Source organism: Aulonocara stuartgranti (assembly GCF_965226115.1).
Source record: "Aulonocara stuartgranti genome assembly, chromosome: 23".
Lineage (NCBI taxonomy): Eukaryota > Metazoa > Chordata > Actinopteri > Cichliformes > Cichlidae > Aulonocara > Aulonocara stuartgranti.
Window position 1 is genome coordinate 12,447,215 of NC_138958.1, and position 25,037 is coordinate 12,472,251.

Sequence of the window (25,037 nt, forward strand, 5' to 3'; positions counted from 1 at the left end):
TCATCCTCCCACATTTTGCTTCTCTCGCTCAATCATTTTCTCTTCCTGTATTACATTCGTATGTCATTAGTTTGCGTGAGCATCTGGATTTGAATCCTGAACCATATGCCCTATTAGCATCTCTATCTCACTCCTTCCTTACACATGAAACGACGCAAATGTTCAAACACGCACGCAGGCACGCACACACACATGCACACATTCGCTCAAAGTACCACAGTCTCAAGGTTTTACAAGACAGATTAATGCTAGAGGCCTGGATGATCTTAATGTGACAGCTGTGTCCTTTCCCGGGCTGCAACCCACTCACACACATACACTCTGGCTATCTCCACACATAGGACGGTGCTATTTTCTTCTACTCTGAAAACGAGAGTGATGAACCTTGCTGTAGGAAGGCAGGAAAAGCTAGTACTTGTAGCGGCATTATTTAGCTGGTAAAGCAGCCTCTCCTCCAACTTATTTGTCTCTTTCCTGTCTCATTCTTGGCTAACCAAGCACGCAACCTTATTAGTTCATTAAAAGGAGTCTGCCGCTTCTGCCTGACTTTGGTATAAGCAAGGGAAAGGGAAAAAAGGAGGAAAAGAAAAGGGAAGGGAGTCAAAACACCACTCTCTAATTACCCAAGATTGATGCATCCAGTGAACATCCTGGTAATCAGTGTTGTTTTTATTTGTTTAATGGTAGGACAGGGATCACAGGCAGGCTGACCCTCTCTGATCATTAATAGAATTAATGCAGGGAGAAGCGCACGCAACTCCTCTCTGCTTGCCTGGTCCGGAAATAAGTGTCAGTGTGTTGGTTTGCGAATGCATGCGTGTGTGTGCGCCTCAGTTTATGTTCGAATTCGTTTACATCATTGAAGACTAAAATGAGCCAGCCAACCATACCTATCTAGATTCACTTGTTGAGATGGATATTATTCTGCATGAGATCACTCCACTGTGGAGCTCATTCCCTTGCTACGCGAGTGTAGATAGGTGATTTTACAGGGCTGCATCCAATTAAAAAATACAATTTACTTTCGCTGAACGAGTTGACAGACAAAGCTAAATTTGTGTTAAGTGAATGTTTTTCTATTATAATAAGTTAGGGAACATCTGCTGACCTTATGTGGCACACGTCTTCTAAGTTTGCTGCATTTTTGGTTCTTCCCAGCGCTTCTTGTCAGTAATCCCGGCAGATTAAACTCAAGTCTTTCTCATAGCTTACTAAGAATTACTTTAAGATGGAAACATACATTAATGAGGAGATCTTGTGACCTGAAACAGGGACGGCGTTACTGATGGTGTTTTCTAAACTGCCTGCGTGGGACTGATGCTACTCAGTTCAAACAGCAGTTTAATCAGGATTTTGTTTTCCTTTTTATGGGTATGAGGCTCAAAAGCTCAGTATCTGGCCAGGCTGAGCCATTCACTACTTCAGTGGCTGCGTTGATGTGTTTAGATATCTTAACTGTCCATCTGCCTTTGTCCTTTACCATGTAAACATTAGCAACTTGTAAAATATTCTGTAGCGGCATATGGGTCTCAGTAAAGTCACTGAAAAATTGATGGTAAGCGTAATGGATGCGGCCACTTAAAAAGATGATTCTTGGAGTCGATGGTAATTAATTAACGTACAGTAGCTGTTTTCTGAGGATCTCCAGTCGACCCCCAGGGGCTGACATGCTATATAAATGTCATGACTCACAGTGACAAGAGGAAGAGGATGAGCATTGATGGGCCAATGAGTAATTAAAGTTAGTGTAGAAAATGAACTAAATCTCAACTGTTGACACTGTTTAAACATCTTCATATTTAATCCTGACAGTAATGCCAGTCACACTCTTGGCCAGGATCCATAATGGATAGCCACACGACAAAAATCAAGCTTCAGCGCCAGTGGTAGGTTTCTGAAAAATGTGTCCTCAAGATGACGTGTAAGCATTGATGGAGTGAAAGTGGGCGTGGGTTTAAGATTGAATTCCTTTCTTCATCTGAAGCTCTTAAGATCCTCTCAGACATGCTTGCTCTGGTAACCAAGTCTTCCTCTGAACTCATGACGCGAGTGTGAATATGTAGGCATACAGGTGTTTATACATATTCATAAATGAAAATGTTTCTCCTACGAATCAATGGTTTTGCTACTGTACGATGTAGATGGATGTCTGTGGTGTTAAAGAAGACCTTAAGTTGGATCGATCTTTGAACTGCGAGTGAGAAGAAGATAATTTACAAAATGCAAAAGCATGAGTACAGTTTTAAAGTGACACAAAGACTGCAAGGAACCAAATAGTTTGGAGGAAGATTAAGGAAGTTAAAGGAAGGTGTGTAGCAACACTCCATAACGATCTGTACTTTAAAACTAAGATGCACCACTCTGCTTGTAAACACATTATATTCCGACTTTTGTTCTTTCATTGTTCTCATGCATTTATCAGTAGACACACACAAAGACACAGACACACACTGGTAGCAGAAGAATGTAAAACATGGAGACCTTGAAGGCTTTTTAAACCATGGCTGTCCTACTGTCCTGCAGGCTAACCTCCAGCAGCCCTGGCGATGTAGTGTCAGCAATGACATTGGGATTCTATTAGCAGGTTGTGCAAGGTGCTGGCCCCCTGCCCTGTGGTAAGACCTACCATTGATCTGTCATGGGAGATGGCTGCTCTCCGCTCCCCACTCCCATAGGGCTCAATTTGAACCTTTCCAAAACCCAGGACTGAACCCTCTGCTTGAAATCTACCTGGGGAGCGGAGGGAGAGAGGAGCAGAGAGCTCAAGGTCAGGCGTGACATCGGTGTGCAGATAAAGACCACTTGGTATGGTCGACACGGACCATAATGGCCAGTGAAAAGTGAGGTTATTTGTTATCGATTCCCAATGAGGGAAATCACCAGGTCTATATAACGCTGTTCATGGCTGGGCAGTGTATGTGTGTGTTCGGCAGGGCGGGGGGGTCGATGTGAGGCCAAGCGAACCTTCTGAAGGACGGACGAAGAAATGAAAGTCTTTTCTCTTTCCTTTGCTCTCTCTAGCTTTCTGTTTTGAATGAGTGCATAGTGATCTGCTTTCCCAGCCAGCCTCATTTGTATTTTTACTGAATTACCCCGGATGCGCAACCTGAACCCACTTAAGCATGTCACTTAGCGTTTGTTGAAGTTAGCCTAGACACGGCCCTCATCAGGTTTCAATGAGGGAGGCTGTGGCTAAGTGGCCACTTGTCATGTTTATTTATTTCATTTTTCCAGTTTCCCACATGATGATATGTTTACTGTCCAAGCTGTTTAAAAAGAAAAGCAAGACAAGAGGGAGAGACGTAGCTGATGAACAACGTATAAGCGCCATACCGTGTCATGATGGTTCATAAACTTCTGCTCGTAACTTTTCTAAACCGCTGCTTTAGCGTGGTAGGATTGAGCATGTTCTCTTTAAGTGTAGATGGAGGTTTAATATGCCGGAGAGGAGGTGTTTGAATAATCTTGAATAAAATGTGTTTACATATAGTCATAGAGTCTTTTAATCCTTTTTGACTCACACAATATGAAGCAACACTGAGGAACACAGGGGTGTATGTGAATTAACACTGTGAAAGTACAAACAGAACAGAATATTGAAATTGCCCCCACGGGCGATGCTCGTGTGTGCTGTGGCAGCGAGACACTTCCTGGTGCTGCTCCATTTTATATGTATGAAAATCTCTCACGGATCCATGATATACATTATAGATGAGGGCTCCCATTCTGCACTCCAGTCACTGGAGCAGAATTTTCCATGATATGCACCCCCACCGACACCACCGCCACTGCCGCCCACTCCTCTCCTCTCTTTCTCTCATTTCACTCTCTCTCCATTCATTTCTCCTTCCATATGCCCTCCCATTGGAACATTGTTTCATCCCTCACCAGTTTCCTTTCATCCCTCTCCAGCCCTTTGGTCTCTTATCATTTTATCCTTCCATAAGTCAAATCTTACGTCTTTACTTCCACTCATCCACCCTTCCTTCTTTCACTTATGCCTCCCCTCCCCCCCGTACCATGGAACAAGCAAGTGAGCACAGAACATGTGACCGGAGAGGTGGGAGCCTGCCCGGCCTCCCCCTGCGGTGCCACCATACGTTGATTTGTCTCCTCCGGTTCCATATTGATTTTGTTTTAAACAAGTGAAAAATACAAGAAGAATGAGGTGCCAAAGGTGACATGAAATAAAATAAAATAAAATAAAAAGTGAAAAGGGGAAAAGGGAGGGAGGGGGAAGAAGAACAAGAAAGAGAAAAAAGGAAAGTGTTTCTATGTATCAAATCTATGAGTCGGGTCCCAGGTGGTGCTAGGGTATTATCAAGAGAGACTCAAAACGAAGGGAACAGAAGTGGAAAGAGACTCCTTTTTTGTAAAATCTCTTTTTTTATTCCACCCGTTTACTTTGTGCTTGCAAAATGAGTTCTGGGGTCGGCTATGTGGCAAATGCATCTCATTCTACGTCATGGTACAGTTCCTGCCTTAAAATGATTCTCTGCTTAGTTCAATTTAAGTTGTGCGCAGAATAATCGATCCCCCCATTAATTCTACTTAGCTGAGCTTCACAGTACAAGCCTGGGCTTGACTGGTCCACCAAGGCCAGTGCTGCTGAATGGCTGACCTTTACACGGCTCGGACTGCCATTGATTTTCAGCAGGACTTATTTCATGAACTGGGGGTTGGGATGGGGCGCCCAGATGAAGATGAACTATGAGGTAAAATCACTTCTTTGGCCCTTTCCATTTTCTGTGCACTCTCCTCTCTCCTATTGCTTTCTTTTTTTCTCTGTCCTCGTTACTTTGGAATACGCACTGTAAACCATATTGGCTGAGGACTGTGGGTGCTATGAGAGCAAATAAAGTGTCGCCTCTGTGGACCCCCGCCCCACCCAACTCCACCACTGCCATGAGTTACGAGCCCACGCTCCAACCCTCGTCTTGATGTGTTTGTGTGTGTGTGTGAGCGTGTTTTCATATCTTTGTGGGACCAGAAATTGGACATTTACTGTACTTATGGGGACCAAAATCCCCACAAGTTTGAAGTCATTTTTGAGACTCAAAATGTGTTTTTTCTGTCTGGGTTACAATTGGGTTATGGTTAGGTTTAGGGTAAGGGTTAGGCATTCATTTTTATGTTTATGGTTAGGGTAAGTGGCTAGGGAAAGCATTATGTCAATTGGATGTCCCCACAAGATATGAATACCCGACGTGTGTGTGCCTGTGCTTTAGGTTCACTTGTGAGTATCTTTGCATTCATTTTTCTGTCCATGCTTGAGTGTATGTAGGTTACATCCTTAAGTGCTTTTGGATCGCTCTCTGAGTGACATTGTCCCTTGGTATTAACACTCAAGAACAAATGCAAAGCGGCATGTGAACTAGTCGTAGTGCTCACAGGACTGCCATTAAAAAAGAAAGAAGTGAGAAAAACAATGCTGACCTAATGGCTCGACACATCATCCACGTTACAAGAGCAGGAAGGTGAGAGAAGAAAAGAGAATGCGGCTCAAATCTAAAGTATATTTTTTTTTATGATTTAAGCATTAGATACTGAACAGTGGTAAATATTTAAGTGTCTAATTTTTTTAGACAGATGCGTGCAGATAAACACAACACCAGTGAACAATATAGTAATTGATGAACATTAAACCAACAAGGAAGAAAAGCGTAGGAGGCTTCTGTTCTTTTTCTCCAGTTCATGCAGAGTGCACTGAATGTCTCCCTTTCTCCCTTGCCCTCTCTCTCCGCACCTCTCCCTCCTCTTGGCCTGCAAGAGCTGTATATCAGTGACTGTTGACTGTAAAAAAAACATATTCAAATTTAATACCTGCTCATGAATACATGCACGCATACAAAAATCCCTGGGCAGAGGGAGGCATGAGAAGCAAGTGAAGTCATGGTCTGTAGATGCTGCTGTAAAAATGGAGGAGGATAAGTTATGAGGTTAGCGGTGGGGATGGCAGGGGGGAAGATGCGTAGCATTTCGATGCTCAAGGTAAGGCATCGTAACTGGACAACTGAATCTCTCGCTGAAGCTTAATTCCCTCACACCTCTGTAGATGTGAAAGAGAACTGTCTCTACCATGAAATATTATCAAAGCTAACATATGCTTTTCTTTTCTGTTTTCTTATTTTTGTTTTCTTATTTACCCTGGTCATTTAATGGCCAGTTAGACACTCTGCATTGTTATTTTTTTAGCATTGTCCAAAAAGGACACCAGCCAGCACAACCTAGATGCATACCCCCAGTGGCACAGGACAACCAGTCACACAGCAACCCCTACCCCTAGCACCCGCACCAACCCTGGAAGATTAAGTTGCACCCACCCCAGAGAACTAGGGACAGGGACACAGCAGCGAACCCGCAGGGAAGACTCCCCCACACAGGGCAGCACAGAGTAGGGGGGCAGACCAGGGGAAGGAGAAAAGAAAGGGAGATTTTTGGTGACCCTCCACCAAAGGAGGAATTGTCTAGGTGTCACACCTCAGGCAGCATCTAGCTGTTTGGAAGGTGTACTCGTGGCTGGAAAGAAAACCCTAAATATCTGTGTCAGTTTAGCTCGAATCTTTGGCAGAATTTACAGTTCTTGTGATTCTGGGGCAAATCCTTCACAGTTGTTTGCATTGGAGATTGGGGTTAATGATATTCTGAAATAATGTGCAATACACAGACGTGTGCTTTGTTTCATAGGTCTTTCACTGGGTTTCAGTGCAGTTTAAGGAAACGAAAGAACAAAAGCAATACCCAAAGAATGAATGTAATGCACTGGGCCAGTCTCGTCACTTTTTTAGCTGTTGTGATAACTACCCATAGCCTCAAAGAACATATTCGTCTATGTGTTGGAAAACACAAATCCCTCATCCTTGGTTCCAAGCCACAGCTCACTCTGCAGTGCAACTTTCCCCTGCAGCACCTCCTTGTCTTTAAACCTGAATCTATGCCTCTTTCTAAACTGTGTACAGAAAATGACAAAATTTATTTTATTCCCGCAGCGTCCAAAATTTTGACAGAATTTAGACGCAGGCACACATGCTGAACACTGCCCCAAACTCCATTTACTCACCCACTTCAAACCTTACCATTGAAATAAGCCACACAAGGCCTTAGGAGGCAGTGAGGAGTGGGAGTTGGCAAAGACACTTCCAATGTGTTTTCCGCTCCAGTGCTTCTTGTTCTCACTTCGTCAGAGTGTGTTTGCTGCAGATTTGGAGAAATGGCGAGAGGTCAGGCCAGTGTGCTGCTTGTCTGGCCCCCGGGTTCTGTGCAGTTCAAGGTTGAAGCTGACACAGTGAGAGGGGTCTTTGTGTTTATTTAGCAAACAATTTCACCGTGTTGTAGCCTCAGACTTGAGGGGAGGAGGGAAAGGAGGAGGAGGCGAGAGAGGCTAGAAGACAGGCCCGTTCCCTTTGTGTGGTGCTGAATGCGCTTATAGACAAGCAAGGATTTTCTCTAAGTGTCAGGATGAAACATAAGCAGGCTTTGCAGCCAAGGGCTGGAATGGTGGGAGAGTGATGGGACCAGGAGAAGTCGCAGGTGACAGAGTGCTGTGTGTGTGCATGCGTGTGTGTGAAACACGGGGTATTGATATGCTGGGAATGAAGCTTGGAGCAGATGGACAGAGCAGGCTGGATCTATGTCGATCCTGCGAGTTCTGGCTCCTTGTCACAATCCGGCCTTTGATGGACTAACACAAAAACATACACATGTACCAGGCAACTGTGCCCAGTTGAGATTTTACTAACTTGATAAGAATCCTATTCAGTTGCAAATGGTTGATCATTCTATCGTTAATAACCATTGCATCATACTGAGAGAAGACCAGAGGAGACTTACTATGGTTCATCAGAGAAACCCTCAGGATTCAGGCAGGAGGGCATTTATACTGAAAGAATGTGTGCAGTGAAAGTTAAAGGAGGATGTACTAAGATTCTTCTGAAAACAAAATCAGTTAAAGAAAGTCTTATTAAGCTCTCTTCATTTGTAGATTGGGTTTGTTCATTGGTCTGTTTCATTTCCAGGTTCTATTTTTTAGCCTGTCTCACTGTTTCTGGCTCCTCTCACACCTTTCTCCAAAGCAAAGCCAACATGCTTGGCGCTGTCCCTGTCTAAATCCCTCCTTCCATCTATCTCTATCCTCCTCTGGCTTCACCTTCTGCTGTTCCCCTCTTTTTCTGTGAAGGGTAGCATAGGGAGTGGAGGAAAAATGCAGGTGCTGGTGAATTTCTAATAGGCAATCATAGTGCTCAGGACAAGATTCCTACTGGAGGTCTTGGGACCATTAAAGAAACGTCAACTCGGCATAGGTATGCCAAGAATTATGAGTCAGTGGGCAGACAACACTTTTTGGCACCTATTGGTCAGAGCAGCAGGCCGTAATCTGTCACAATCCTGGAGTTGCTGTGACAGCAGCAGGAGCATTCTGGGCTCAACACAGAGGGTAAAGGAAACATGCAGGAAACATGCAGCTCAGGATGTGTGTGTGTGCATGTGTGTGCATGTGTGTGCATGTGTGTGCGTGCAATTGGATGGATAGGTGCATTTGCGAGATTTGCAGAACACAGATGCCATAACATATTTGGTACATTTAGGCTTCCATTAACAAACCTAAATGTTTTCAGAATAAAGTCATGGCTTCAAGAGCAGATATTCAGTGTCTGTTTCATTGCCTGAAACATAGCACAGACATGCCAAACGCTATGAAAGCAGGGACAGGGCTGAGGGAGAAGTAACAGCAGCAAATCCAACACATGACCGGGGCTGCTTCAAGTAGTTTTTGCTGTCTCTCCATATCAATAAATCAATAACATAATAATCAATAACACCTAATTAAATGAAAGAATGAACAAGACAGTTATTTTGTTTTTTATTGTTATTAATGAAAATTCTGCTGGACGTAACACCATATGATCTAAATTGAAGTGCATGTGTAGTAATGTGCTTGCATGTGAGCATCCAGGATGTGATTATCTACATCACTACCTTAGCTGTAACTCACTGATGGTCAGGAAAGATGTAATCTTCAAAGCAAATATCAAAGCTGTGGCCAGATAGGAAACATGGCATCGGTGCATAAGGGCACCTTTAAGCATTAAAGCCTCACACAAGTCCAGATCTGTAATTCTGTCACGGCACATATCCTCCATCATTCCACTACTTCCTCTCACTCCGGACCCTTTCTGTGGCGCATGCTGGGATTGGCATGATGTCGCCCTTCTGAAGCCACCGGGTTGGGTCTGTCGTCGCGATCTTATCTTTCTAAGGACAGTTCCTCAAAATGAACTGAAGAGAGTAAACCACATGAAACAGCGAGCAGAATAAAAAAGAGAGGGATTCTGTCTGTGTGTGTGGGAGAGATGTGAGCCCACCAAAAGCTTAAGCCTCCAGTGTGCTGGGCAGATAAGATTCATTAGATAGGTTGGTAAATGCAAGAGAGAGGCAAAGCAAGGCAGAGAGAGAGAGCGAGCGAGCGAGAGAGGGAGAGATTGAGCTTGCTGCTGCTCCAGCATTTGTTGACACAGATTTACAATGAGTCTCCCACTGCTTCACGCATTACAGTAACACACCATGTCAATAGCTCTCTGGGCTAGAAAAGCAGCCATGCCAAAGATGTCTGGGACTGATGCCCTTCCCCTGATAACCAAAGTGTGGCTCATAAGTCAGGACGTGTAGGAGAAGGCGGGGTGGGACATGAAAAAAATGTTTCTCTTTTCTGTTTTTAAACACCCTCCCGCCCCACTCTTCTCTCGCAATCTCTCCATCTTCTCACTCATCTTTTCATTCGTTTTTGCTTTTCTGTCACTTCTCTAAGATCCTTTTCCTCCCCCTGTCTTTCCATCTCCCTGGGTCTCTTACTTTTCTCCCCTTCTGTTTCTCTTTATCTCTTGGACGCCCCGCTACAGGCTCAGTAGGACAGGATTTAGGCATTAGCTCAATCCCCCTATCTACTCCCCCTCATGATTGCACACTGTTTCTATCACCCACATACCCAAGTCCAGTGCACAAGTCTTGTAGGACTCAGAGTCTCTCATACAAATACTGTTAGAGAGCTTATACTCCACAAGGCAGGAAGCCATAATCAACTAGACGGACAAGCGTGGTGTGAAAGCGAGCATGCTTGTGCAGAGGGTTTGAATAGTAATAAGGAAACTCAGAGGTGGATGGTGAGATTTTTATATGGTATTTTGGGCTAATTAGACTCTTTACAGAAGTAATAAAGAGTCTGATCAGAACCAACACATCCACGCCATGCGTGTCTGCTGAGTCATGGGGTGCCACAAATGAGGTAGTTCTGATGTGTGACATTCACCTTCATGAAATCTTGATGAGAGCCGAGTTCTGTTGTCTGTGTAATGAGGGCTGTAGCAGGCAGACAGCTGGCCAACCACTTCAGCTACTAAAGCTATGATAATAGAGAGGGTTGGAAAGTCTTTTGGAAAGCATTCGGTAGATGGACTTCAGGCTGTTTCTGGGAGGCAGTTAGTGTTTTGGGGGAAGAAATAAACAGGAACTTGGATGGCATCAGACAACAGAAGGTCTAATGGTCTTAATCAGAGATGTTGTAGTGGTGCTAGTGGTTATGGTACTACAGATTGCACATGTTCGTGAGTTAGCTGTGGCTTCATTGCTAATTGGTGTATTACAAAAAGAAGCATTCAGTGTAACAGATGGATATTAACAATTTAGTTCCAATATAAGTTGTTCAGCCTTTGTAAAAAAGTAACACTTAATCATACAGCATAAGTACAGAGTAAAAACAAATTGCACTCTGAGCAGCAGTATACATGTTTATCTTTGAGTGCACCTCCACACATGAAATCCTGCAAGAAAATCATAATAAAGCCTGTGTCTTATTTCTATTCAAAGTGAATGTAGATTTATGGAGTAGAACTTTTCTTGCTTACAAATCTGATACCGACTAGCTGAGGTCTGCAGGTGTCTGTCAGTCCATGTCAGTGCCTCGAGCTTAAAATCCTTTTGCTTCTGATAGGAATCCCAAAGCTTATAGTGGCTGCCATCTTCTCAGCACTGACTGATGCTTCTTATCAGGACCACCACACTGCTGCTGCCAGCACATTTCCACATATGGCTAAATTATAAATCATTTGCACAAACATTCTCCCTCATGCATTCAAACACATGTGAGCATTCACGCACGAGCAATACAGGATGAGTATAGTGTAGGCAGCAACGCCTCATTTATTCAAAAGTGTAGTTATTAGGTAAATGCACATGAATATAAACCCATGCATGAAATTCTGTTTATTTAACTGTTTTTATTTAATCCGGTCGTTAAGTCTGACGTCACTAGCCGTGTCTGGGCCTAAACTCCGCTGCCGGTCCATATATCAGACGATCACTATGGCATTACTGAGAGTTGAAAAACTGTCTTATGTCTTTCATCTTTAATAAAATGATCAGCGTTCTGCTCTACCAGGTGTAACAATTGAGTTTAACATCCAGGCATCCATGAAAACAGAATTTATGACATTTAACGGAGTTAGAAGTTAGCAGGAAGTTAGCTCGCTAGCTTCTATCTAAATACAATATAGCATGTCCTGACTGCGGGGTTTTGGAAACAAATTAAAACGTACAGCTCTGTTTTCACTTCCAACATAAATGAAAACAGAAAGCTAAACAGCAGTGACGTTTGTAGGGTTACTGAAGTTTGGCTAGCTGGTATATAATGATGTGCTATGTGATCGCTAGCGACACAGCTATGTTAGCATAATATAAACAAGCTAACTTTTTTTTCACTCGATAAAAGTTAACTTGAGTGTTCTCGGTGGTCAGGAACAAATGTAATCGCATGGCAGGATGCTGTAAAAGGACCAAACTTCAGCCAGGAGAACAACTGAGATAATCTATCCACAATACGAGGTTATTCATTCATATACTGCTGCATGGGCTGGGCTGTAGTTACATCCTAAGGTTTTAAAAACTGAGCTTAAATAAATGATTAGCGGTAATAAAAGCCGAGGGAGGTCAACAGTGATCACTGACTGTTTTTAGGAGCTTTTTGAGATTAAATAGAAGAAAATACAAAACATTAAACATATTAACAACACAAAAGCCATATTAAACGCAGACTACTTTAGGCCTGGAAGTAGGATTCGTCACGTCATCACTTAACGACCGGATTGCTATGATTGATGACTGAGTTCATTTCCTGTTTTATTTTGGTAATGAGTTTCCCCTGCGTTTGGCTGTTTTCGCCTGCACCCAATCACATTTTTGTATGTAGGTAGTGTTGTCTCTGTCAGCTGGCGGTCTGGCTTTTTGCCCTTGTGTTCTTTCTGTGGCTATCTCTGGTGTCTTTGTATTGTTTTGTTCCTGGACTTAATAAGTGATTCTTATCTTTCATTCAAATATTCATTTTGTTTGCTACACTCATGAACTTTATATTTGGGTCCATACTTGCTAACATCCAACATCTAATGTATTTGAAATCACATACATTGTGTTATAGGCCCACGGTAATGGGAATATATCAAGAACTTGTGCTAATGGTTGGTGACAAGAAGCAGGGCTTTCACTTTTTTAATAAGTAAAATCTAATTTGTATTACACCTTTCAAGATAAACATGACAAAGTGCTTCCCCCAAGAATGCTACAGCATAAAAACAAAACTTAACCAAAACAAAAATGCACATAATTTATTACTATTGTGATTGCAACGAAGCACTTTTAAAGTGTAAAACATTACACAAAGGCTCTCTGCTGTCATGCTCTCTTCCTCTCTACGCTCTCCTTCCTACTGTATACAGTACAGATTTATTAGCTAGAGCCGGGGCCCCCGGACAGTCACCACTCAGCACTCCCTCAGATCAATAATTGGAAATATTAATTATATCAGCTGAGACGGCCCAGTCGGAAGGGGGCTGTTTATGCTCCTGTTACTGAGCAGTGCAGCACTATGAGCTCTGATGGCCCACTAATGCGTATTAATGATCCCAGAACAAACATTACTCTATATTAAACTGGAACGAAAGCCAGAAGACATCACACATATTATATGGCTGTTAGAGTTATTTTATTGCAGCCCTGTAAGTAAGAGCTGTTGGATAACTGTTTCTAAAGGACTGCTTCTACTGAGGAATTGGCTTTTTAAAAAACAAGACGGGATTTACTGCAGTTTTATTTCTGTTTACTGTTCATCTTTACGTGTATCTCTTTTCATAAATATGAAAGTTCAAAATTTGCACTTGGAATCGCACCAGGTCTTGCGTTATTGTCTCTCCACTGGCCGTCTCTGGGGTTTCACCATTTAAAGAATGGGACTTTGTACTGCTCAATCCTGCTAAACTCTAGTTATGAACTTCCTCCTGTCACAGATAGTGCCAGCAGTAGACTTGAAATCCACCACACCTGGCTGACAAAATCTCAACTACACATCCTTTGACTTTTGTGGTGAAATATAAAATCAGACACTCGAATGGCTCAATCCCAGAGGTGGTTAGGGATTGCTTAAACAGAAACCACACCTGTGTTAGGTGCCATTTTACCAGGTTAAAAAAGTGTCATATGGTACTTGGATATGTGTATCACTTTGTAACAGTATATGTAAAGAGATAGCTGACCATCAGTCTTGTAGACTAATGAACAGAGACAAACCAGCTGGCTGAGTGTGTATATTCCAGGCATAGTGCACACTACATTATGTTCTGCAAGCCCCGGGGTTTCCATCTGACCCTTCTCATAAAACAGCAACATACTAGTGTTAAAAGCTTTAATTCAACTGACTGCGGGCTTAACTGGGCAAATGAGGCGGTTCAATGAAAGCATATAGATTTGTCAAAGCCCTTAGAGCAACACAGTGTGTGGAATGGGAAATGGAGAAAGACCAGGGCGCTTACTGGGAAAACCAGAAACTCTTTTCGCTCGAGGTGGAATTCAAAGAATGTTAGCTAGTTTGAAGATCGTGAAGCAACTGATTGAAGCTTATTTATTGGCTTCAGTCAAACACAATCAGTTTACTTTCACAATCTCCTTGTAATAACCTTTAAGATTCAGAATAAGTAATGTAAAGAAAGAAGAAAGTCCCCATCTTTTCTTCCACACAGTTTAAAAAAACATGTTTAGGACAGAAGGCACATGCATCAAACTTTTATTTTACCGCAAATGTATTTTTACATAATGATGAAATTAGTATAACGATGATTCTGTGGGAGATACAAAACCCATTAAATAAATCAAAATCTTGATTAATGCAGTATGTGGTTGGTTCCCCTTGTAGATCCGGTGATGCAAATAATAATGAACAAATTTAGAAAAAAAATGAATACAAGAGACAAATTATTTGTGCTCCACAATATCAGACATATAGATATAGCGAGTTTCTCTCCCAGTATTTATTCACATTCAAAATGCATTTTCATCGTTTTGCCAATTATAATTGATGTCCCACAAATATGCAAACAGTACATTTGAGCAGAGGGTAGCCTAGGGAGGCAGGTGGTTAATTTGTGCTGTAAATATACAGTGTTTGTATAATGCAGGTGCTTTTTTTTACCTCTTTGTTTTGTCTTTTTGGGGATTTTTCACAGTGTGTTTGAAAGTGAAAGGCAGGAAAGTGGAGTCAGAGCAGCAGAAATGGCACTCAGCAGAGAGGCAATCTTATCTAAGAGCTGCAGGCATCTTTTTCCTTCACTCTCTTTCTCCCTTCGGCGCTGTGCTTCTCTTACGACTTTCTCCATTTCTTCTTGTCGTTTTCCAAAATCTCACCTATTTTTTTTGTCTGGTATTTTCATTCGAGGCTCTCACTTGATCATTCCCAAATATTTATTAATAGATAAAAGCGAGAAAAGAATCAGTTATTGTTTCATTCTTTATTAGCATGTCAATAATCTGCGAGCTCCAGTTGTTAAAGGGCATAGTGAGAAAAAAATGCCCTAAAGTAGCCGAGTTAATTAATGGTTTCCTTGGCAACACCAGTACTTAATAAATTTAACTTAAGTTACCTTGTCTGTGCATGTGTGAGCAGGCTAATAGTACGGGTGTACAATTTGCACTTAATTTCTGCTGGAATTACACGATTTTCTTTATGTGTTCAAGGGAAATTTAACAAACTGAGAGCCATCAGCTGTGACTGTTCTGGACCATAATGCATTGCTCTCGGGCAAATAAATAGACCATTAAGCTGGCATGTTGGAGGCTGAACAGTAACTAGCTTTAGAGAACTGCCTCCCACACACAGGCACCCTGTAGAGATGGCTGAGATCATAGCATTGTAGAGCCACAGCCGTGGATTTGGCCTCCTCCATCATGCATTTGAACAAAAATCAACTGGCAGGATCGAAGCGTCTTTTGTCCGTTTGACACGTCAAAGGCAAATTCAAAGATTTCCTGTGTTGTTGCGAAGGAGCCGAGGGTTGTTAAGTTATCTGTGAATTTGTCTTGCGGCTGTTTCTTTCCCCGTTTCAGAGGTGTTTCTGTCTCGGAGGTTGCTTTGAACGTGTGCGATAGTATTGCGGTTGACTCTGTAATCTATCTGAACACGCTGTGGAGCAGTGCACCCCGTGGCTTGGCATTAGCATACCGTAGTGCTACTTTGCTCGTGTTATACAAGGAAAAGAAAGCACTTGTAGATGGATAGGGAGAGGGAGAGGAGCCACCCAAGACACGAGGAGCTGAAACCACAACCTTCACAAGGATAACATCCTCTCTGTTTTCCTACAAAGTCTTAGCTAGTTCTAGTTATTATTTACGATGGGTAAATTTATGGAATAATTTCAGCTAGGGAAGGTTACTCAGTTCCTCAAGGTGAAAATGGATACGTTTAGCACTTAATGAATCGGGCCTGGGCCTCTGCCCCATATATCAGCATGTTATTAAGACATTTTAAAATCCCATTATGGTGTTTCTCCTTGAACATGTCATGCTTTTATTGGACTGCCCTGTCTTTAAATCTGACCTTTTCAGCCCTGTTCTGGAATTGAACGGGGGGGGAAAAGATACATGACAGGACGATGGTTCAAAATATACATATCTGGCTATAAAAATATCAGCGCATGGCGGTTTCTTAGTCATTTGACTGCAACACCAAGAATGACAAGTGGTCTTAAAAAGCAGCTACAAATGGTTCAAGAGGTTGCTTTTATATTCCAGTAATCTTGTTACATGTTTGGGCTATTTGTGGTCTCATTTTTTTAATCCAGTCTTTTTGTTCTCACAGTTGTTGCCTCAGTCAAAGTAGGGTGTGATGCTGGCATTTTGACGTGTGCAGATAAATCATCTTATGAGCTTTACGCTCTGCTGCCGTACATATACATATCATATGCACAGGTGGGTGTATAACCAGCATGTAAGACTCATATATTCAATTTAAAAACAGCTGCTGCTGTAACGAACATTTTGGGAATCATAGTTACATCTTTCACCCTTCTTCCAAACAAATCTGCCAAAGTCGGGCAAAACTGTTCAGCTTGAACAACAATAATGAAAAAAGAAGGAGGTAAGATTGGGGAAGGAGGAGAGCGTGACACAAAGGCTGTGATGACAGAGGCATCTAATCCAGGCAATGCCATTCTTATCAGGGTCCAGTGGATTAGAGTGAGCCTTCTAACCAGAGAATCCTTCCCAGCCAGACACTCTCCACAGCCCAAGGGCCTGGATCAATAGGCCTGCATTGATCTCTCCTCCTGTGGCTGGATTCACTTTTATTAGGACTGCCTTGGTCTCTCTCACTTAGACACACATATGCAGCCCTTCAACTTCTCCATGCAGCCGCCATGAAAAATCCCAAATAGGATTGGGTGTGTGTGTGTGTGTAAATGGGAGCTTAGATTGTTTTGTTTTCACTAAGTAGCCAGCTCCAGAAACACTACAGTATCAAGTTGACTCAGCTGTATGATGGTGTTTAGGTTGCCTCCGCAGCCACGGCACTTTGATCAGTATTGCAGAGTAGCTATTCATATGGGAGCTTGACATCCCTGGTTTGTGGCCTTCTGTTGTAGCAACGCCGGCCCAAGTCGCCACCTCTAACCTCGCTGACACTCTTTCTTTTCTCTCTTCCAGATGACTCGCCCCATCCAGGTGAAACCAGCTGACAGCGAGAGCCGTGGAGGTAGTTGTCTTCTTTTCTTCATCATTTATTCACATCCTTTTTTTTCATCTGCCTTATCTAGGCTAATTCTCTTCATTTCTTCCCCTCTGATCTCATCTGTTCCACTGCTCCAAATGCAATAATAATAACACTCTTCTTTTGTCCTATCCCACTTCCCTTTCCTTCTTGTTGTTGCACTTCTATTCAGTATGGGAGCAATTTCAACAAAACGTAACCAAATTATGTGAGAGTAGATTTAAAAGACTGGGTGACATCAAACAGGAAGTTTGATGTAATCTTGACTTGACTACATGTCACTAGGTTTGCAGCAATTTGTAATTTTTTGTTGTTTTTTACTGATAATAATTCAAATACTGGATTTATGGATTAATCTCTCATGCGTATGCTTTTTTTGATTAAAGAATGTTTCACTGATGTGGTGAGCTCTGCCCATCTCTCTTTCCCTGTTTCCTGTTGTGAACACATTATTATTACACTGTAATTTAGATAGTTATTAGAATCAGTACTGGAACCGTAGCCATTGCAAAGATCCTGTTAAAACCCACACTGCTTGATCTTGTGCATTTGAATCACAAGACTAAATAGTATAGACAGGAAAAATGGAGCAGAAGCTTGTTCAGCTTGCCAAACAATCAATAAATGTGCAGGGATCATGCCAAGATCCTCATTATTTGGCCTTAATTCTGTCCTCTTTGATCTCTCCCATATTTGGAGGCTTTTATGTACTCACTGTCTCTCTGCATATATGTTAATGGGATGCAGAGGCATCCTTCAAGTCAGTGGCAGAAACAACAAAACCTCACTGTTATTATTTGGTGTGCATCTCATCTCGTGTCACCACGTAACAAAGCAAGTTCCTTTTTGTTATTTAAAGGAGGGATGCTGTTCAGTATTTGTCATCCTGGTGCAAAGAGAGAGGTTTGGATGGTTAAAACAGAGGCAGAGAAAATGCAAAAATTATGCCAAATGTGTGCAGCTGCTGTGCAGCACTTCTGAGGCTTTACCTAAAAACCCCTGCCTGTTTTGGGTGAATTAGGATTGCTGGCCACTTGGCTGCCTGTCACATGCACAATCTTCAAAGGACAGCATAACCCCTTGAGATGAATGGAGGAAAGGCCAATAAAGATCACTGTCAGTCCCCCATGCTTTCATTCGTTCGTTCGTTCTTTCTTTCTGTCTTTCTTTCATTCTTTCTTTCTTTCTATGCCATCCTCCCTCTTTCTCTAAAACATTTACAGGAGTGGTGAGACAAGCACAAGGGTCTTGTGCTGTCAAGATTGATGTCCCCTATAGCTCCATTGATTTTGCCATTGTGGTGCTGTGTGTCCACATTAACAATGACACTCAGCTGTCTCTTTACTTGGTTGTGAGTAGCTGGGTTTAGAGCTCCCAGGGCACTTTGGTCAGTATGGGGTCTTCTTAGTGGCTGGCCGTGGGGACCCCGCTGAGGAACAAATGAGTGCTGGAACAGACCTGAGAGTCGCACATCATCTTAAATGAACAGGTCAGAGTGCCACCACAGGGGCAATCAAACACAAGCGTGACTTTAACAGGTTAAGACAGAAGTGAAAGCAGGGAGACGTAGTTTGTGGGGAGGGGAACGATCTGACTGTCATTTTAAAATCTGCTCTTCTTCTTCTAGTCTGCTGTCCTGAATTCTTTCCTTTGTAATTATTGGCAAAGATCATTTATGTTAGCTAATAGCCTGTGTTGTGCCCTACTTTCACAAGCTTTAGCATCTTATTCGCTGTAATTCTGATTTTCTCAGTAATCATTGCTAAATTTAACTACCTTCAATATTATTATTATTTGTTTTTTGTGCTTATCTGCCTGCCTTCACCGTCCAGATCAGTAACTTCTAGAGTATAAATCAACCCAGTGTACTGCAGAGCGGATGCAAAAATATTAATTAGGCTCTTAGTGCAGTGGAGGGAGGGACACGAGGGACAGACTCAGCGTGGCCTGCTCTCTCAGGGGCCACGCCGCTAGTCCGATAGGGGGCATATATTCCTCAGTGCACACAGTCACACTAAAACACACAGTCATCCTAATTAGTCCCTTAATCTCATTATGAGGAGGACAGTTCAGATCACCTGCACTAGGTTTCCATCCATGAGGGAAAGACCTGTTACTGTGGTTTTATGCCTGCTGGACCTCCGCTTCAGTGGGAGCAACTCTCTGCTGTTATTAAGCCCAGACAGGCCCAGGCGAGCACAGCGCACTATCCCTGATTATTATTGCAGTAAAAACTGAAATGACCTCACACAGGAATAAGGTAGAACATATTCTCCTAATTCCACTCAATATTTGATGACTCTTGGATACCTGAGCAAAACTGAGCATTGCCTTTTTTACCTTTTTATGGAGCGTTCACTTTTGTTTGATATTTACAGCAAATTTATGAGAATTGGAGAAGACTCGGCCAATAGGTAGCTTGACAGAATCCATATCAGGAAACTGCACTGCACTATAGAACTAAAGGCAATATATATGGTAGAGTAAATCCATCCAAACACTGTCAGCCCCTGCTGCCGCCTAACAAAGACACACTGTGAAATGAATATTAATGGCCAATCACCTACCTAATCTAGCAGAACAGCAGCCGTTACACATTGAGCCACCAGCGCTGTGAACGTCTCCGTCACCGATGACGCAGATCGTTCTGGGATGTTTCTGTTGGGGAGACGTTTAAAGAGGCACAGCAAGGAGGCAGCAGGGACCTGTCTCTCTCATTTTCTCCTCGCAGGTCTCTGATATGAAATAGATTGATTTTCCATCACACATGGCACTGATGACTGGCACTGTCTGCTGCTGATATTTCATTTTTGAAAGGCTGTTCAGTCCCTCCTTAGAGAGTTTGGCGTTCTTAGGCAAGATAAATCAGCTTTAACCACTTTGATTTCATCCTAAACCTTTTACCAGCAGCTCGTCTTTTAGCGTTCCATCATTACCGCCTGCCCCTTAGTGTTTCCTTCCTTTGTAGACTGTCATTTCATTTGATTTTGTCTTTTGTATCAGGCTTTTTTTAAAGATCCATTCTGCTCACGGGCTAAATGATATTTCTGTGCAAGTGCTGCATTTTTGTATTCCTCTGTGGCTCTTTGTATTTTCCAGCTTAACCTACTGTTAAAGTTTTAAGCTCAAATATTGTCCAGAGAGCAGAAAGAGGAGCAGGCGAGCTGTCAGCTGGGGCTCTGTTGGTGTTGCAGCAGGCCTGCCTGGCACAGCTAGAGCTACAGCCCACTGAGGAGGCCTGGATTAGAAACAGGCTCTGGCATTTTCAAGGCAGGCCTGCCGCCCACACGCACACCCACACAGAGAGGACAAACAGGCGAATTCATACATACCCATGCAGCTCTAACGCACATACACACTTTCTCTCTCACGCGAGCACGCACTCAGTGGGAAGTTGGATTTGGATGATAATAGGAACACATACGCACACAAAGAGACATGCCCACTATAGGTTACATATTTACACGTAGACTCATACGGTGTGCACATATGCTGAGTGGCACGGGTCTGTTTTCCTTTCATGAGCTGTGTTTTATATTGTGGGCCCAGCAGCAGCATTGCATTTCGTTTTTATGTTTACTCAAACTGAAGGACAATGAAAAGGTTTGCTGCAGGTCACTGAGATGTGACGGAACAAGAAGAGAGAGGAGGATAGAACCAGAACAAGAGGAAATAAGTAAAATGGAAAGTGAAGATAAGGGAGTGCGGAGAAAGATTAGAAATCTAGATTGAGACTGCAGGGTACATGCAACGTTGCTGTTCTGTGCTCAGGTTTTTTTTATGTGGTATAAAAGACAACACAGTGGTCTGTGCTCTTCTTCTTCTCCCTTTTTACTTGAGAGACAAGTTCTCTGTGTCAGAGGAGCTTAGTAATGAACCAACAGGAAGGCCTCTAAGCTCTACTGATCCCCTTTAGAAAAGCGAGGAGGAATGAAGGAGAAAGAGGTAGTTAGAGCAAGAGCAATCGGTTGGAAAAAAAAAAAAAGAAACAGCAAAAATAGAGAGGTGGACAATAGGAATTTGTTCTGAGATATAGAAAGTGGGAGAGACACACAAACACATACGCACGCACACAGACCGAGTGCAAAATAGAGAAAAGTATGGCTAAACCAGTGAGATGGAGGGAGGAACGATAGGGGCAAAGCAAAAAAGCTGAACAGTATATCTTCTCCCTTTGGAGAGACGAAAACTATAGATTACTGGTCACAATGTGCTTGGCTGGGCATAAATGGAGAGATCTTGAAATACTAGGGAGTATGTTCAGAGGTTGTGGGGATCAGGGTGAGCTAATCCAATAGTAAAGCCAGCTCTGGGTCACACATTCAGAGCTCAAACTCCTTGTCCAAATCCCCTCTGGTGCTCTTACACAAACAATACTGATACACAGGCCTTTGCTCACCAAGAGTTCAGTCAGCTAACTCCACCGAGTCTGCCTGGGATGCTCAGGTCACTCTGCCCGTAAGCTCTTACATTTACCCTCACATCAGCACGAACTGGGCTGTTTTGAAGGGGAGGGGTGGGGTGAATTGGGTTTACGAATGACAGACAAGGAGAGAGAAGGCAGGAGAGCAACAGAGAGAGAGAGAGATGATGAAATAATTTCTATAGGGATGTGCTTTGCTCCTGTGGGTCAGATTGTGCTGAGGCTGTAGGAGTTATGCAGAGTCAGTGGAAGGAGTAGCACAACAATTCACTAATACACTGGGTAGGTGGAGATCAATTAGCCTTATCTTACAAACTACTAATGATAATACCAATGCAAAACTTGCTGACAAGGCAAAGAACAACAAGAGCTCAGAGTGATGATGTAATGAATTTAGCCAGTTGAAAGATACAGTATTTCTGCAAACACACTAGCTTGTGCTCTTTTTTTTTTCCGAGGCAAACACACTATAGTGGCAGCTTCTGTGATACTCGGTCAGCATACGCAGAAGCAGCATCAGCTTACAGACAGTGGACAAAATACCAGGAAGACTTTTGCAGTATAACACATCGCAAACTTAAAAAAAAGAGAACGTGAACACTGAAACACCTTAGTAGTTTTTACTGCAGTGTTTTTTTGATTGTACAAGTGTTTCATGCTTCAGGTATTTCGTCTACACTTTGTACTTGCCCATAAATATTCATGCATACATAAATTCAGCTAAACACACATTCATCCTTGCGCTCCTTAAAAAAAAAAAATAAATAAAAAAATCCCCTCCTTTTCGTCCTTTGCTCGTTGCATTGGTCTTGTAGCGTGGGCAGATCAGCAAAGGTTACTGTTGAACACAGAAAGGAAAGGTCAGAAATCATGTTTAGTTTTCCTGGGGCCGGGAGGTAATTCCAGCCAGCAGATTGCGTTCAGACGAGCAGGCAGGCCGGTGGTGGAGATGCTCATGAAGAAGGAAGCGAGGCGGGGATGGGGACAAGGTTATCCAGTCAGCCACTGCCTCTCAGCCCCTTCGCTGTCACCCTTAATAACACCCTCTCCCTTATCACTGCAACAATCACCTTGAGAAACAAACTTGTCTTCTTTGAGAGAGGGATGAGGAGAGGGAAGAGACGGCCCTCGTATGCATCTGGTATGCCATTCTCATTACAGCAACTCCACCTCTTTGGGGACAGACAGACCCCAGGTCAATTTAGTACTCAATTCTCTACACTTTGTATTTCATTCTCCCTTTTTTCTCTCTCTTTGACGCCCCCCCTTCTTCTGTGTTCTTTTCCCTCAGTGCCCTTTGAAAACACTGGAACTCTAGATAATATACAACAGTTCAGGGTCAATATTTATTTAAAGTATAATACATACCATAATCATTTGTGTCACTGTCACTAAAAAAGAAAAAAATGATTATCTTTAGCAATACTTAACTTTAAATTATTCCGAAAAATTTCGTCTGGACACAACATCATTTTGCACGATTTCTTGCAAGACTTATGCGCAAATTTGATTCGTTCTCATTGCAATATACTCTAAATGTGGACTTTGATAAATTAAGTCTTTGTGGAAGCTCATGCATGCTTACACACTAGCTTAACAAGGCTTGCAAGGCAAACACTTTCAGTGACACAAACTCAAATAAGAAAACTGACTTTTTTAGGGTTTGCCTCATTTAGACCTCATCATCTCACTTCCTTTCACCTAAGAACATTCTGCATTAACCTGTTTATCATTACATTACATTTTTAATAGGTATGACCAAACATATTCCCTATTAGGAGATCTCTATGAACACCTGACGTGAGATCTTCTGGTTGTATAGTGATAATAGCAATGCCAAGCCCGTACCTGCGGCTGATAAACTGATGTGTCGATTTGTGTGAGCATAAGTGTGTGCCTGCTCTCCGCGGACTTGCTGCTCTGTGATTGCAGTGGAGCTGGAGGAGGCCAGGCAAAGGCTCTGATTGGACGGCAGAGTCTTTGCAACCTTTGCCAAATCACTGCAATCACCCGTTTGCTTCTTCTCTCGGCTTTAATGACACCACTTCATAAGGAATCGGGCTCATCAAGTAACCCACACACACTCTCGCTCACACAGTCACCTACACGTACACATATACACAGTGAGGTCAGACTTGGCAGATCAGGCGGGGGCGCGGGAGGGAGAGGAACAGGGAGAGGAGGTCCACTAGCAGATGGGAGGAGATTAAAGCAGACCGGAGACGAATGCATGCAGGGAAATTTGTTCACATTTGCGCACGTAACACTAATACATCACGGATGCAGGTTTTGCTGTCCGGTTTGTTTTGAGTTAAATTGAGTTAGTTACGATGTGGACTGAAGTAAACAAGTCGGTACACAACCCAACAGCGGACGAGCGATTGCTTTTAGCAGCAGATTTTTGGGGTAGCGCTCTTAGATGTTTTGATATTTTTCTCCCCGACAGTGGAGTAAGATTTGCTCTCCTTTCTTTGCAGGCTGGCCTCTTCCCAGCCCTGCATTCGGTGCCCTAATTTTGTGAGACCTTTGCTCCCATGCACTCCATGTGGAAAGAAAATGTCCTGTTTGTTCACCGAGAGAGGAAAAAGCCTATTAGGAGCTTTGCGGTAAAGAAAAACCGACAGAAGGGAAACAACAATTGTGTATGAGCAACCGAAATTGGCCCATTTAAATCCACACAAACCGCAAGTGTACAAATAAATAGTTGGACACAAATCATATTTTACATTACATTTCTTAAGCGTCTAAATTAACCTGTTTACATTCATGAAGTGTTTACACATTTGCATTATTTTCAAATGTGCTTTGTATGTAGGACATATTTATTTTTTATTTTAGGTTATTATACATTGACAGTAACCTGTTCAAAAAAAAATAGGAGTAACAAAGAAAATGGGAGCACATAAGAGAAAAATGCCAAGGCAAAAAAAGAAAAAAAGTGATGACAAAGAAAGAGACAGGAAACAAGAAAACAAGAGCATCTTCTACCTCAGGATATGAACACAAATAAAATGCCTTTTCAGTCAGTATTAAAGAGAAGTCAAAATATATGCAGTCCTGTCACTCTAATTGTACATCAGTACAATTTCACTCTGAGAGCGTTAGACGAGCACTTTTGCGTGGGGAAATTGAATGTAACAATATGCCACTTCCAGATGAATAAAAATGTCAGCTCGTGTATTTTAATATTTGTTTTTAAATCTAAAATCAAAGTTTTACACATTATGCTTGATGTGTGAAAACAAGATTAGATTTTGGAGGATGTTTAGACTCTGCAAAGTATAAACCAGACGCAGGTTCATAAAGTTAGCAAAACATGAAACAAAGTTACTGAGAAAACCAAATTAGATCTTCATTACAATACCTGTAACTCCGCTAGCTTTCCACGTCTGTCCCTCCAGTCGCTCGTAGCCTCTCGTAGCACCCTCTGTCTCTCTCACTGTCAGTCACTTCACTTAAATCACTGCGCCATGGTACCACTAGACTGGAAAGGACACTTGCTCCAACCAAATGATTCAGGCACGGATACGGGCGCAGTGG

General features: G+C 42.6%; 1 protein-coding gene across 18 annotated transcripts in view; it reads left to right on the top strand.

The window, feature by feature from the left end:
- Positions 1-25,037, top strand: part of celf5a (cugbp, Elav-like family member 5a) — a 194,749-nt gene that overhangs the window by 92,427 nt on the left and 77,285 nt on the right. For 10 of the 18 annotated variants that reach the window (XM_082525565.1, XM_082525558.1, XM_082525560.1 and 7 more), the window contains one exon: positions 17,011-17,062. In XM_082525565.1, coding sequence (XP_082381691.1) covers positions 17,011-17,062 — 52 coding nt within the window. The remainder of the gene's footprint in view (positions 1-17,010; positions 17,063-25,037) is intronic. The other 8 variants (XM_082525571.1, XM_082525567.1, XM_082525568.1 and 5 more) reach the window with 1 other exon arrangement.